This window comes from Aptenodytes patagonicus, chromosome 3 (assembly GCF_965638725.1).
Source record: "Aptenodytes patagonicus chromosome 3, bAptPat1.pri.cur, whole genome shotgun sequence".
Lineage (NCBI taxonomy): Eukaryota > Metazoa > Chordata > Aves > Sphenisciformes > Spheniscidae > Aptenodytes > Aptenodytes patagonicus.
The window spans coordinates 60809903-60825865 of NC_134951.1; the positions used below are offsets into that span (position 1 = coordinate 60809903).

The 15963-nt window shown below is 35.7% G+C and overlaps 1 protein-coding gene across 15 annotated transcripts in view; it reads right to left on the reverse strand.

The window, feature by feature from the left end:
- TRDN (triadin) overlaps positions 1-15963 on the reverse strand; it is a 239830-nt gene that overhangs the window by 135256 nt on the left and 88611 nt on the right. For 14 of the 15 annotated variants that reach the window (XM_076333512.1, XM_076333516.1, XM_076333514.1 and 11 more), the window contains one exon: positions 4223-4294. The exons of the other annotated variant lie outside the window; for it this stretch is intronic. In XM_076333512.1, the coding sequence (XP_076189627.1) occupies positions 4223-4294 (72 nt within the window). The remainder of the gene's footprint in view (positions 1-4222; positions 4295-15963) is intronic. 15 annotated transcript variants of the gene reach the window in all.

Sequence of the window (15963 nt, forward strand, 5' to 3'; positions counted from 1 at the left end):
CAGACTGTACAGAGGCAGATTGATTTATATAAGATTTATACACTTCTATACATCAAGGGAGCTTTGTCAAAATTTGTATTGGCTTTAGTAATTTAGATATTCTTGGTTATATCCCCTGATGTTATATTCATGAACTGAGATATAGACTAGAAATCCTTCTTAAGATAGTCAGACAGTGTACATTCTATACAGTAACAAAGATAGATGCAGATTTCTATTTCAATGCCAATTTAGCCTCCACAGGAGTTTTGGAGGAAGTTAAACATATTTCACAGCACCTCACTTTACTGCATTCTGCAAAATCTGTAATTAGAGGATTCAAACAGTGTTCTAGAGAAAATATTTTTTTTTTCCTCAGAGATCCTCCAAGGACATCACAGAGATTTTAATTTTTTATTTTTTTACCTCTTTTAATATCACAAATACCAGCAAGATGGCAAAGAACAGCCAGTACACTTCAGTCAAAGGAGGGGGATGCTTCAGAGCCCATCACGATCCATTAACAGATCAGAATGGTTATGTCGATGACTCTTCCGTGATAAATGCTCTCCCACTCAAAGGTACAAGCACAGATTTGTAGGACAATATAACCCGGAAAATCATACTCGGGTACAATGCTGTTCAAAGTTTTTTTGTGATACAATGTTTTTCAAAGTGGTACAAAGCATACTGTCTGTTTGAGATCATATGTAATATTCATTAAGATGCCTTCCACCGAGAGAAGGATCTTGATACAGGCTTCTCACAAAGGTGCTGTGATCTTGTGAGAAAGCAAAGACGTGCTATTCTGGAACAATTAATATGAAGTCTTTCTAATAACTAACTAAGCCTCTGAGATTAGTTTCAACATTTCTTGTTTAACTGCAGCATCTTCCTGAGAGATTACCCTGCCATGTCAGAGAGCGTAACATTGGAGGACCCTCAGAAAGGAGAGTCCTTCTCAGGTGAATGGGGAAATGGAGGAAGCTAAAAGCTATGTGAGCTGAGCAGAAAAGTCAAGACCTGAGAGAGAGATTCACAGAGAATCAATGTATGCTGCAGAGCAGTTTTAGGATGTCAGTGAATAACAAAATACAAGAAAGCTAGGTTAAAAGCGGTGGAGAAGACTACAGTCAACGAAGAAGCGTATTAAAGTAAAGTTCAGATAGCCATGTGGAATGGATCTGTTCAAATTACAGCCAGCACCAGCGTCCTCCCTAGATGGCAGCATCAGAGTGTCCGCCAAGCTGAGAGCGCTGCTTCCAAGTCCTTGTGAAAGCTCCAGAAAAAGATAAGATAAAGAATTTAAAATGAGTTCTTTTACTTCATGGTTTGCCAAACAAGGTTTCCAAGCTCGGAACACAAGTAGAAGTTATGTATCAATGTCTTTGTCTTCACAACTTCCTTTTCCTTCTTTCTCTTGTTTATTGTTACAGGATCTTTTGTTTTGTTTTGTTTTGTTATTCTCTTCTGTTGGTGACCTGAAACTTCAAATTCTTAATTGACCTTTGAGTGTAAGATCTCAAGACAGCAAGTGCTTTTTGAAAAGAGCCAAACCGCCATGAAATAGGGGAGCAATGATCTATTCTTTTCCCTTCTGACCAGATGAGTACAAAGAATTTTTCTTTCCGACCAGGAGATATCTGAAAAGTTCAATTCACATGCACACACTTCAGTGCAATTTATTGCATACTACTAGAACGTAGTGTACAAATTGGGATTGTCTTACATAATCACCCCTTTTCCAAAAAATTTACCATGGAGGTGAAGGAAGAGAAAATGGCAATGACAAGGAAAGAAAGGTTGAGATTTAATACATAATAACAATATGCTCTTTTGCTAAGACCTCACAAATTCAGCAGAGCATAATTTCTACTGGGCATTGGATACTATCCAGGAAAAGCTTTCTATTTGAAAGCATCAAGTAATCTAAAATGTTAGAGACACTTAGCATGTATACTACCACTATTTTCACCTTATCAGAAATCAAGAATCATCCAAGATTACCTAAGAAGGCAGTGGCAAAACAGCGCAATAGTGAAAACATCTCAATCTAGAAAAAGAATAAAATCTTTTCAGACTTTACCAGCTGCATGGTCTTGTATCTAGTGTCTCAATATTGCTGAGTTGGAAAACCTAGGGTCTAAATAGATCGGTTTCATAAATTTTCTGTGTGACAATTGTTCTGCTACTTCCTACAGTTTTACCTTTGTTCAGAGCTAGTTGTTTCTGTCAAAGGCTGGGCCAGTCCTTCTGTGTTATATAAAGTACATTTCTCAATTAACAAATGCTTGTACTTGTTCCCTATTCTGAGAACTTATTATACTATCTTCAACTATATTTATGTTAAGAAGAACTTTTTGTATCAATCTGTCCCTTCACCTGATCACTGATATTTGGTGATGTACCAGTCATAAAGGTATGTAAGCAATAAGAAGTCACAGGCAGATAGATGTCTCTTCAACTATTTCCAAGATTTTAATTTCTCTGCCTACTCCGCTTTTTGCCTTCTGTCACTGTGCTAAATATTCCCATAAATTACTTAATTATTTTCCCCAGGGCTGAAATAAAGCTTCAGGGTTTACGGTTCCTAAAGGCACTGTGGCGTATTTTCTCATATATGGAAACCACAAAATAGTGCAATATAACAGCTTTTCACATCAGCATTTTGCAAGCAATTCCTCCTTCTTCATTTCCTCCAAAACTCTTGCATGAACAGTATTGTATCCTAGTGACTGGCCTTGAGCCTTAAAGGGAATTTAGTTGTATGATTCTGAGCAGATAATCTGCCCCCCAATTTGTTTGCCAAATGGGTGTCTAATTTACATTCACAATTACCTCAATTGCATGCATAAATGAGCTAATGAAACACGCAAATGTGTAACTGGTCATAAATAGTCATTTCCATGTGCAATTGCAGTAATTGCATGCTCTTCATGATTTTGAAAATCAAGAACTTAATGTTAATTTGATGTTAGTTCATGTTGTATAACAGTTATATTTAAAGATTAAGTTTATCACTCAGCAAATGCAGCAGTCTTTTTCTATTATGTCTTTTTTCCATTATGGTTAATTAGTGGATAACAGTGTTTAACATTGCAGGGACTTCTTTTTGCTGATAAGCAGGGTTCAAACATTTCCCTAAAATAAGCAGGACTGTAAATCTATTTATATACTATATTGTGTCACAATAACCACAGTTTTATACTCCTTTAAACAGTGTGTTTACAAAGAAATATTCATTTGAGGTAAAAGAGATTTTGGGGAAAGAGATAATAAGTCACATAACCATTTTTATCCAAACATTCTGATTCACAATAATCACATTACAGAAATATCTCATTAATTTAACTCTTTGTTTTAGTCATAGGTTATGCCAAAATCTAACTCTCATTTTCCGTTTCCAAATGCAGGCAAATCCTGTAGTTCTTGTTACTTATTCTGCTGCCATCCCATCTGTTTTTCTCTTAGATTGCAGTTGCAATTGCTTTCTGGATAACATAGAACTAAGACCTCTATGAGAGAGATTAGCAAGTGATGTGACTGAATGACTCTGAAGTATTATATGAAAACTGCTATATAATTACATGAAAAGACTCACGTGTTTTGTACTATTAAATTGTATGGTGTTGAGATCAAGAATGTATATGGCAATAGTAGTTTTAAGTCATCGGACATAGTCCATTTTAAAATTAAAATGCATATTTCAACCATTTTACTGATATGATTAGACTGTAAACAATATAATTCAATTGCATGGGTTATGTTGTAATCTTCTGAAGGTAAGATCTGACTTTGTATTTTTCTTTCAGTGGTTTTAAAAATAGGAATAGGGTTGATCAATGCAGAGCCAGAAATGTTATGTTCATTATTGCAGATAATACACAGAAACATTATTGAATAACAATAGCTGAAAGAGTAATCCAAAGTATATTAAGAGGATAATGTTGACTATGTTTACAGTTAGATGGCAACTTATGGCTGAACACCATCCAAAGCGTTTTACAGATTGGACATTGATCCTGTAACCTATTTCACTCAGGAAATCCCCTGAGACATCTGTGGGACTACTGTAAGGAATATTTACGTCTTGTCATGCAAATGAGATTGTGCCATTCATGTCCCAGGCCTAATCATTTGATCAGTTTTGTAACATAGGTTATATTTATAAACAAAATCCATTAAAACAGAGAGTCAAGTTAATGAGTAGAAGCCAATAAAGGAGGAAAAAACTCAAACTTGCCTTCAATAGCTGCTGGTTTCTTTCTTGGACTATGTTCTAGAAGAAGATGAGGTGGTACCATTTCGTTATGTCCTGCACATGAGTATACAGGTTAAGAAGCATAGAAAATGTACTCACTAACAGGCTGAGCAGATTCACTGGGAGGTTGAGCTCCCTTCAGAATTGTTAATGTTTAAAATATTACACTGTGCATAAAAGCTATTATCTTCCAGACACCATAGGAAGGAAATGTATTTCTCAACAAATAAAGTCATTTATCTTTAAGAGACACATTTTAAATCAATGAAGTCCAAGTGACTCAAGCATATGCTGAAATGCTTAGAGTTCTATTTTTCTTCATTAGACTAAAAAACTCTGAAGAATAATACTGTGATAATAAGGTTACATATTCATGATGCCTCTTCTACAGTAAAAGCTTATTTTCTTCTGTCAAACAAATGATCTTCAGTTGTTCCCTCAAGTCCACTTATTATGAACTTCTTGAAACACCAGTAAAAATTATTACGTTTCTCATCCTTAAGGATTACTCTTAATTAGCCAATACCAACCAGGTCATGCACTGTAAACACTGACAAGGTTCTGATTCCAGCTGCTGACTGAAACACCTCTACTCTCTCAGTGTTGAACTGTACTCTCTCATAGTATTGAACTGGGACTTTCTGTACTGTCTTAGCCTACGTGCAGACACCATGCTTTATCCAAAATATCTTTCGCTTCATTTCCCCAAAGATTCACAAACAGATCTATTGCACTCTTATATTACTTATGCTTCTTTTCTGGTTTATAACACCTGTTTGCAGTGTCCTTAATTCCTTTTAATTTCTTTCTCTGACATTTATGCTCAGTAGCTATCATGCCATTGTCATTTGGAAAGCACAATTTGTTGTAACCTGTGAAATAAAATTAAGTAGTTAAATATAATATCGATCCAGTCATATGCATCAGCATACATTCACTGCACCAGAGTCCACATGCAATCAGGCTGTTAAATCTCAGCTCCAGCTCCACATCAGAAACTTAAAGCCATGCCTCATGCTTGGTGATAGACTCAGAAGAGAAATTAAGACCTTAATGAGCCTTGGAAACTGCAGTATCATACTTACCCCTCTCATTTTAGAAAGTTACGTATACTCATGGGGAACGCATAAGAAAAACATCGTCTTGAAGACAGCAGTGGGATTTGAGCACCGTGGTCTTAATGTTATTGCATCTCATCAGCATATGTACGATTGCAGGCAAATAATTTGCAAGCATGTAGTTTAGTTCATCCGGTAATTTGCATAAAATATCACACACAGAGCCACTCAAACTTGACTCACATGCCTGAGCCACTGACAAAATGTTGACACATTGACAAAATCAATGCATTGAAGGTGCTGTGCAATAAATGGTAAAAATCTTAGGTTTTACACGTATTTCCTGTCTTGGCAATAATCACAAGTGGATATTTACCAATCTCATCACAGAATGACTCTAGCCTTAAAATGAACAGTAGGCAAACATCAGGAATCCAGATGTCTAGCCGTGATTTTCCAAACACTTTATGTCGTTAAAAAAATCATCTTGAAATTGCTAATGAGATGCTGAATACCATTTGTTGCCAAGCAGAATAGAAAAGTTATATCCATAACCTCTGTCAACATACAGAAAATTCATTAATTGAATTCCTAGTTCAGAATGAAAACAAAAATGATATAAAAATTAATGAAGAATGGGTAAATAATCTTACTCTTTCTGCTAGTTTTGATTAAAGTCCTAGACTAAAGTTTAGTTCTTTTTTTTCTTTTCTTTGTTTTGTCTAAACTAGATCACCTATCCCTAGATGGAAAAAGTGATAAATTTTATAGCTTGGACTAATTGTTTTGTGTGAAAGATGATAAAGGGCAGTGGCTCAGAATGTTGAGTAGATCAGTAATGAAGAAGGATAGTCAATAATTTGGACTGCAGTGTGGTATCTCCTGTGTGAGGCAATGATCTAACACCGCTAGGTCAAAGTATAGGCTGGCCCCATTATCTTCCTCTTCTTTGCTGTAGCAGCAGTTTTCTAATGATTGCACCAGCGTTAGTTAGTATAATACCAGTGCGATACCACTTATTGCTAATGACTTGTCAAGTTGTATTTTATAGTTTTACAAGTTTTAAACAAATCATTTATTTCATGCAAATTGACCACATGATCCAATATGAGAGTGTTTTAAGCACCAAAAGCTTAAGCTTCACAGATCAAAAACTTTCCCTTAGGCCAAAATGTTTGTTCTGAGCAGGTTCCCATCCACTCTCATAAAAAGCTTTTTTAATGTTTCCATGTGTTATTAAATGTCTCTCTATTCACTTTGAAGGGAATGCAAAGGACAGTAGCTGAATAAATATTTTATCCATTCTTTTGATGAAATATGTTAAAGGGGATATCCTAAGTCAAATTTCTTTTCTCTTCCTTTTTCTCTCCTCTTTAAGTTATAAAGCACAAGTGGTTTTCTGCACTCATAATTAGAAATGAGGAACTGGCCTCAGCAGATCAGACAATTAGGATTAATGGTGTCTACTACTTTGACTCCAGCAGTGGACAGTTGGACACATATCCATGATGTAAATGAGAGGCAGGCAGGATGTTTTTAATGATCCCAGTGGGCAATCAGATTAATCCATGAATCATGAGAAGTCATTATCCAGATTACTACTATTATTATTGGACATACAGTTATCTCGCTGCTTTAAAAATGCAACCACAGAAGAGCACTGAAATTTAGTGTCTACATATTTATTTGCTTCTCATTTCAAATGTAGACTTTATTTTTCTACTATGAGATAAGCCAAAAAGGTTCATTTGACTTGATTTTTTTTTTTTTTTAAATTAGGGTTTGATTGCTCCAAAAGACGTAATTGCAAACACAAAAATGTGCATACATTTCTTTGCCTAATCTGTCCATGCAGTTGTGCTACAGATACATCCTTCATAAATGAGACTGTAAACAGCTATCTAACAACAAATTACAGTCAATGGAAACCGAAATAATGAAATGTTTTGACTTTAAGCTCATGGGAATGTGCTCACCAGGAGAAAAAGTGTCATGTTAAGACATGAGTAGCTTCCTCCACTGCCTGAAAGGAAAGAAATATGCTGCAAAGATGAGTAGAAGGTTTAAGACACTAGATGGTAACATGAATACTTCATTGAAAATAAGCTACAGTCCTCAAGCTCTGTGAAACTTCTGTCATCGGTGTTTGTTAAATCACTTGAGATGTCATGAAGAAATTCATTCTGACTTGGTTTATGAATATTTTAGATTTTATATTACATGATAAGGAATACAAGACAAACTTTAATTACCTTACTTTTCTCAATCTAGGAAGCGTCTTTCTACATGTGTCAAAAATGTCATGTCTGAGCATTGAGGATAAATTGATTTCTTATGATAACAGCAAATCATGTGGGTTTTCTTTCTTCCCTGATCTGCCCACTTCAATTTGTCTGCAGTGACCCTAATTGACATAGATAAAGTCTCTAAATTTATCTTTCTAAATCAAAAGATCATTGGATAAAAGAAAATGCTTCTAAAATTATTCTAAAATTATTATTATTATTATTATTGTTATTAAACAACTAAAGGCATTGTAGATGGATGAATATTCCAATTGGATGTGGGGAGAAATAATGCCACTACAGAAAGCAGTATGTGGAAACACCATTCCTATGACTGTGCAGTTCCTCATGTCCATATGCTGGTTATGTGAACAGCGGGAATCCTACAATCCAACAGCACCAACACTTTGTTACAGTGTCTCTCAAATAGAGCAGAAGAAATGTCTTCAGATAAATCTCATTCTGCTCAGATGTGACATCTTTCCCTAATGATAGTAGAAATAATTGAAATAAAGTAAGTGTGCTTTTTGCAGAGTCATTTGTTATGAAAAGTAAATTCAAATCAAATGTTTCATGAAGCTTGGAACAAGACATGGATCAGCAGAATGAGGTAAGACTGCCAAATATGCTTTTAGAGGATTGAAATCTTAATGGAGCCCCACCATTCTGTCCAGGCTTCCAGTTTTGATGTGTAAGTTGCCTGAAGTTAAAGATAAGCCTCTCCCTTGTTATCAGTCATTACACTTCAGATATTAGACTGTCACTATTCTGAGGAAGGGTTTCTGCACTTAGTACGTGTGCATGAAAAACTGTGAGCAAACTGTTTTTCATTAAGAAAGAATAGCTGAGGATCAAGAGGTCAGATTGTGTTACTGTTTTGAACAATGTAAATGCTCATTTTGGGGAAGGACTGAATTGCAATACAGGTGCTCCAAATAGGCAGTCTTTCTAAGAAACACATCATAACACGATGGTTTTATGTACACTAGTAAATTAAATGGTGCCTGGGAATGTTACCGGGCTCTGGAATTCAGACATACGTATCCTGCAACATGTTTTTGAATAACCTCCAACAGTTTTGACCTGTACCAATGTCTCAAACAATTCATTGGCTCAGTTCAGGAGTTAACAAGGGCCAGGGACCACTCCCAATAGACAGCCGGGATGCAGCTGCCCATTTTGACCTTGGGGAAGTGTAATGGATGTGGATCACTCTATGACAGAAGGAATCACATCCAGAGAACAGCTGAGTTGAGTTTGATTTACTAATCTAGATGTAGCCCACAAGTCTTAAAAGTGATGACAAAATTATGTCAAATGGAAAAAATAGTTTAAACAGGGTCTTAATGACCTACTTGGAACTCAATTTTTGACAGTGGCAAATGGAATTAACGGATAATAAAATGAGGCTTTTAAAGAGGTCTATTTTAGTAGCCAACATATATTTCAGTTTTATAATTACACTCAGGATCTGGCTCTTTATTAAATGGATAATTGCCCAACATACAGTGAAACTCTTATTTTGCATGAAGTTGATATTACCTAAGGAAAAACACTGCTACAGTATATGCAGCGATTACCAGTAGCAATAAAATACTTTAAATTTTCACATTCTGTTACACTGGCTATCAGCCAGTTACTATTGTGATGCATAAGAAAAGAAAAGGAGAGATTACATGGATAATGCCCAATCTATCTATATGTTCCACTTGGGTTTAAAATACGTAAAAAATATCACAGATAATACTGGAGCTCTACATAGTGTCTAACTTATGTGTAAAGCATGTTATTGAGAGACACTCGTCCCTCAACACACAGACAGCAAAACCAAGCCTATTATAAATAAACTAACAGCCTTGGGAGGCCATCCATCTATTACGCTAAAAACAAGGACTGGTAGGTTAATGGTGAAGGTGTAGGAAGGATGGATGCAGGCTGGTAATCTAAATGCTCTTTTGAATGGAGTGGGGGGAAGGATTAAATTTCCCTTCTCAAGGCACCAAGCAAAAAGTAGCAGCAACTCGATAGTCTTCTATTTTTAATATGTAGAGATTTGAATTCATCTTTTGTTTTTGATGATGCATTCTTATATATATTTGTATACATCCATACCTATATAATATATACTATATATATGTGCATGCACAAGCATGTGTGTACGTATGCATGCACATATATACACAAATACATATAGATATTTATTTAGTGATGTTTCTGAACAGAAAATGCTTTTTCTAGCCTTACTTGATTTGGTAACTGAACAGGTGTGAGATTCCATTGGCACAGATTCCTGGAGGTTGTGTGAACATCAGTTAGTCGGTACGTTTTCACTCAGCCACCAAACCCAATTAAAGTCACAGCTGGGAATTTGTTTGATATTTTTTCCTTTTCCTGTGGGTTTGTATCTCACACAATGCAAGTGTGCATAACAAGTGTACAAATTAGGTAGGCAAGAGAGGCATGAGTATAGCTATGAGTGGGGTTTTTTTTGCTGTTTTAACCTACAGCCAATGCTATTGGTCCCAACCAGAAATGTATGCAATGTATCTTAGCTGCACGACAGAGCTGTGCAGTTAAACCCATTTACAACAATATATCTGTTGAGAATTATTTTTCAGAGATTTTTACCACATTGAGGCTCCAAAATCCCTCTTTATCTCAATCCGAAAGCTGTTCTAATTTTTGTGTTCAGACGATTGAAGTCATTAAGGAGTTAAAAGTTAAGTTTTAACAGTTTTGTCATTACACATTAAGTAAGAAGTCACACAGCCTTTCCTGACATTAAAAGAAAATTGAATTGAAAAAATTGAAAATTGAATTGAAACGTCTCCACTTCCTCCCATTATTTATCATGTGCATTTAGCAGGTAAAAATAATCCTACATGTTATGTTTAGAAATATTGAAAGACGGATCTCAAAGAACTAAGTCCTAGGACAGTGAAAATCATGGGTTATTGTGTGGAAATGATGGGTTATTATAGTTATTGCGACATACTGAAGTGCAAAAGGACTGTAAAAGCAGATTATAAAATGAAAAGACATATTCAGCCTTCCTCTCTCTCCCCAAATAACCTTTAATAAATTGGTATCATATACAGTGGTCCCTAGCATAATTAACATGAATATCTGGAGTTGGTATAGATGCATACTTTTCACAATATGAAGTATCCACAGGAAAATAATTAAAACAGAGAAAAGAAAACACTGCAATTAAATACTTGCTGCTAACAATTAAACAGAATGGAGGGGACTGATAAGTTGTTATGATGAAAGGCAATGGACACTGACATGCCATGGGATCACTGCTCAGTAATTTATGAGTTATTTGCATTTGGTTTACCTGTACATAGCATCATTTCAACTGTCATTAGTCCAACTATATCTCAGAACCATTCAGTGCTAAAGTCAGAAAAGCTATCTATACATTACTTCGAGTGCTAAAACTTTATGTTGTCTTCAAGAAAGAGTGCATATGCCAGGTCTTGCTAAACAAAACCAGCCTAGCATTGATAAAATCAAATTACAGATACTATAATCTCTCACAATTAGAGATATTTGTAGATAATGAATATGTTTAATACAGAAATCACTGGAAGTCCAACTGAATCCAAATAGCTGTGACCACAAGCCGAGAAGTTTTTCACCTCTCTGAATCTTTTTGCCAGAGTGAGAGAAACAAGAAGTTAATATGTTGCCTGTCTTGTCTATACTTGACAATCGCCTAAGAGAGTGAATCTATAACCATTTTTCTGAAGTTAGAATTTCAATAATGCAGTTTGAAGTTAGAGGGCAAAGAACTGAGAGATTTTATTAGATCAAATATCAGGAGTAGGGCCCAAAAGTGAGGAGTGGCTACTAGCTCCTGTTCCTCACTCCCACTAAAATCAATGAGAGCTAAGTATTAGGTAGGCGTTAAGTATCTAATACCTTTGAAGGTTAGGCTCTGTGTAATTAAGAAACTCAGTGAGCTTTCTCTTTCTTCTAAAAATGCCATGGCTGTAATATTTTTGGGAATTACAAGATAGTAAAAAAATAAATATTGAAATTCGAGGCTAAAATTTACACTCTTTAAAACATACGGTGATGTCAGGTTTGATGCAATACTCCCCAGCAGCTGTGGTTTCTACAGCAAGACAGAATACATGGTCTGAACTGTTTCAGGCTGAAACAATTTCAGCTAAATCTGATGGTTTTGCATAAGGAGTAGGAAGAATTATGAGAAATACTAGAACAAAAAAACCTGTAATATTTGAGATAATGATTACTTTAAACCAACCACATTTTGGTAACTTCTGATTCTTCCTTCCCTTTCTTTTTCCCAGGAAAGATCCTTTTTCCTATAAAGAGGTTATTTTTAAGACAAAGAGTCCTGGGATTCACTACCATGAGTTCCAACCCTTGCGCTCAAGGCCTCCTCTATGATTTTTGGGAAACTGACTTAACTTACCATGCCTTTCTATTCCACCTATAAAAGGGTATAACAGAAATTTTCTAAAAAAAAATTAAAATGTAAGCATACAGCACCTAAAAATTCCAAAGCTTAAATTCTATGAAAGTGGATGCTGTAAAGATTGGGGCTTTCTTCTGATGCTAAAATTATTTAGACTTCTTTTGTTTGGCACATTTGGACAGGGAATGCCCTCTATATTTATTGAAGAAAATATTTCCCTCTACATTTCTTCCTTTTCCCTTCTCTCATTCCCAAAAAGCTATAGCAATGATATTATTGCTGTTATACTTTTCAGAGTGGCACTGCTGGTTTCTTGGCTGAGCCAACAGCTGCTCCTGATAATACCATCTGAAATCTTATAGAAAACTTGTAATTTCAAGTCTTCATTTGAGTGAAATCCTTGCTTGTACATTTTCAGCATACTTTTTGAATGTATGTAGGCTCTTTCTCAACCAGACATTTAAAAGTTAACTTTTAGACAGTTAAATCTAGATAAGTCACCCAAGGGATCCATTTGTAGTCAATGGAGAGAAATTGGTACCTTCAAAGGGTAATTCATCTTTTCTATCTTAAGCATCTTTTTTAGGACAAAATTGTCCTCTGGAGGCCTCCATTTCATACCATTGGCTATAAAGACAGCTAAAGGTTAAAGTTTGGTAGTTAACTTTTGGGTATCTAAGTTAGGTGCAATGAATTGCAAACATCTCATTTTGCAGTTCTGCATAACGATGATACTACATCCCACCAAAATATTCCAGGACTAAAATCAAGAGCCATGCATGATTTTTCACACTGTAACTGCTGCCTAGTAACACAGTGCTCCCCAAACCCCCAGCAATTATATGAATGAATATCACAGAGAGAGGAAGGATTTTGTTGTCAAGCTTAACTAAAAAAAAAAGATTAAAGCATTGTTTAGATTTAATGTGTGTGGGCTTCGAACGCCTTTTGAACTCTATGTGCTGTTTACTTTGTCAGATAATACTGAGTGTATTGAAGGACAAAGTGAAACAAGAGGAAGGAAAGTGAAGTGCCAGAGGGAAGAATAGCATTTCCTGATGAAGAAAAAATAAGTTAGTCTTGACTCATTCTAGGTATATGTCAGTAAGCTGAATGTCTTTTTTGACAAGGCAGATACATGCAGAAAGAAAGTGGACAGCAAAGGTACAGAGCATGGCAAGAGGAATGGTCCTGCCGCAGCTAACTGTCGCAGTAGCTGTGGACTAGATGCAGAAGGAAGTGGACATAAGCAAGGCAGGGAGAGCCCATGCTGCTCAGGCCACAGCTGAACACTCTTCTGTCCTCTGCATTGCATGTTCGCACAGCAGAAGAGGTGAGGAATTATTGCTAAGCTGGAAATGCTTCATGATGGCATGTATCTTGTCAAAGCATTTGTAGATCCTGTCTACACTCTTCTTATCTATGCAGTATGGTGACCAGGTACCGTTTCTGTTGTTAAAACTGAGCTTCATCATTTTCCAGCAGAGAATCCATATTTGGATGAGGAGAGTAACTTCTTTCAGTCCCACAATGGAGCTATAGGTTTTGCCTTGTTAATGAAAAATTCAGAAGAAAACCGGAAGCCCTTCAGTATACATTTTTCCTTCTTCATGATGTTTCAGTGTATTCAGCGTCAGGAAGTGTTTAAAGGCACATTTGCATAGATCACAGCTATTTTCCTTTCTATTAAAGTTGAGAGAGACTCATTGTATGGTGGTTAATTTCCCTAAGACAGTTTCAGGAGTATATTCATTAGCTCACTTATAATTTTAGAAATATATATATTTTAGAGATATGTAACCTGGTTTTACACAACTAACCGAAGGAGAAGATTGTGGGTTGTCATGTCTTGTCAAAGACAGATGTTCACTTGCAACCCATGTAAGGTTCCTAGTTTCCTGAAATGGTTGGCATTTAAGATGTAGTTGGCTGGCTTGGTTGGCTTAAGCAACTCCATGATAGACTTTATGGTTTCCCAGGCATTGTTTGAGGAGATTAATCAATTGGTTAAGGTCTTCAGAGACTATTAGGTTGATAAGTGTTTAAAATAAAGATTCTGTAGTGCTCGGTGTTACACCACCAAAATCTTTCTACAGGTCAAGCTTGCTCTCCAACATTAGAAAATGGCAGAACCAAGGGGTACACATACGTGGGTCCATGTAGATAATCCTAAACTCTTTTTGACTATACTATTTGCTAATAGGGTGTTGCTGAGCAGATGTTCCAACCTGTGAAACAAATAAGACAAGCCTTTTGGCGAGTCCCACTTTTAGCTAGTTTAGGAACACTTAGAACATTTGAAAGGAAAGGACTGAAGGAGAAAAATTTTAAGCGGTCAACGCAAAATATCTTTAGTGTTGGAAATGGCTGAAACATTTTTCCTAAACTAATCATCTTTACTGGAAGAATAATCTGTCATGGTAAGTTTTGAACCCTACCAGCTGAAGTTTGGCAGGGCTATATGTAGCTGACTTCAGTGATAGTCTTTTCAACCAACGTTGCTTATAATGTGATCTCAGCTCTATCAACAATTGTATCCCATCCCTTTAAATAACTAATCCTATGCCTGTTCCAAATAGAAATACTGTCAGCAAAATCTGCAATATACCTAACCATTGTCTGGATTCTTTTGCAATATACTGATTTTTAAGAACTAATCTAGGCTTGAAAAGGAGGCTCTTTCTTTTGGGAATTGTGTTTTTCCCCATACTTGAAGCCATCCGAGCTCTAAGAAAGAAACATATGTTCTTATAGGCTGACATTTGGAACTTATGGCTTTTAGGTTTCTGAGTTGTTTTCTTGCCAACTATGCCTCAAAAATATGGATAAAACTACTTTTGGCTTAAACAATATTCTGCAAATATTTTTCATATTGAATTCACTTCTGACAATGATATTGAGTCAGTAACTGTAATAACTATTTTACAAGGTCACTACTTAAACTCATGTTTACCTTTTTAATATGAAATTCCATTTTTTTATTATTAGCTCTTTTTTTTGGCATTTAACTTTTGCCTTTACTTTCTAAATTGCTTACTTTTCAAAACTAAAGTGGTTGAGTCTTTTGATGATCCTCCACAACATAACTAGCTTTTTTCAGACATTGTTAATGAATCTTTTGAAATGACCCTTGATTTTGAAACTTGATTACTGAACTATATGAAATGGTTATAATATGAAATAATAGTAATAAAATATAATACAAGTGTGAGAATACTTTTGTTATTGTAGTCTCTCTGCCCTCACAGATTAGATGGTTTATTTCCATTAAAATCAAGGATTTAGACTCATTTACACGAGCAAATGTTTTGGCTTTCTTTTGTATCACATAAGTCTGACTCGTCAGAGTGCCTTGCAGTGAACTATCAAAGAAAGAGATCCATTCCTCTCTACAGAAGCAGAATACCACACATTCCCTGGGTAGCTGCTTCTGAAAGAGTGAAAGTCGTTTGAAATTTTTTTGGCAAAGTTACAATAAAGTGCCATAAGAGTGTCAACAGATGCAGCTTTGTATGCCAGCATCTGGCTGTGATTCATGGTGGGATGATATAAACAGGGAATAATGGATAGCTGTTCTGCCTCTATGGGATGGTGTCAGGATTGTGTGCTGATAACATCCCCATTAAGAGATCAATGTCATTTCAGAGTTTGACCAAATAGACACACCTTTTGGGGTGAGAGGGGAGTCATAGACAAGAACTTTGTTAAAATGACATCAGTGGATGTCTTCTCATAGTTTTACATAACTGAATAGAAATGTAAAGAAGTACTATTTAGACTCCAAATGACAGCTAAAAGTGTTGCAAGAATTGCACATTAATAAATTGGTTAGAAATTTTTCAATAATTAAAACTTAATTTTCTGTTTTTCATACATATATTTAAAATTACTCTTCATTACTTCCTTTCTTTCAGACTTTGAAAAGTATTC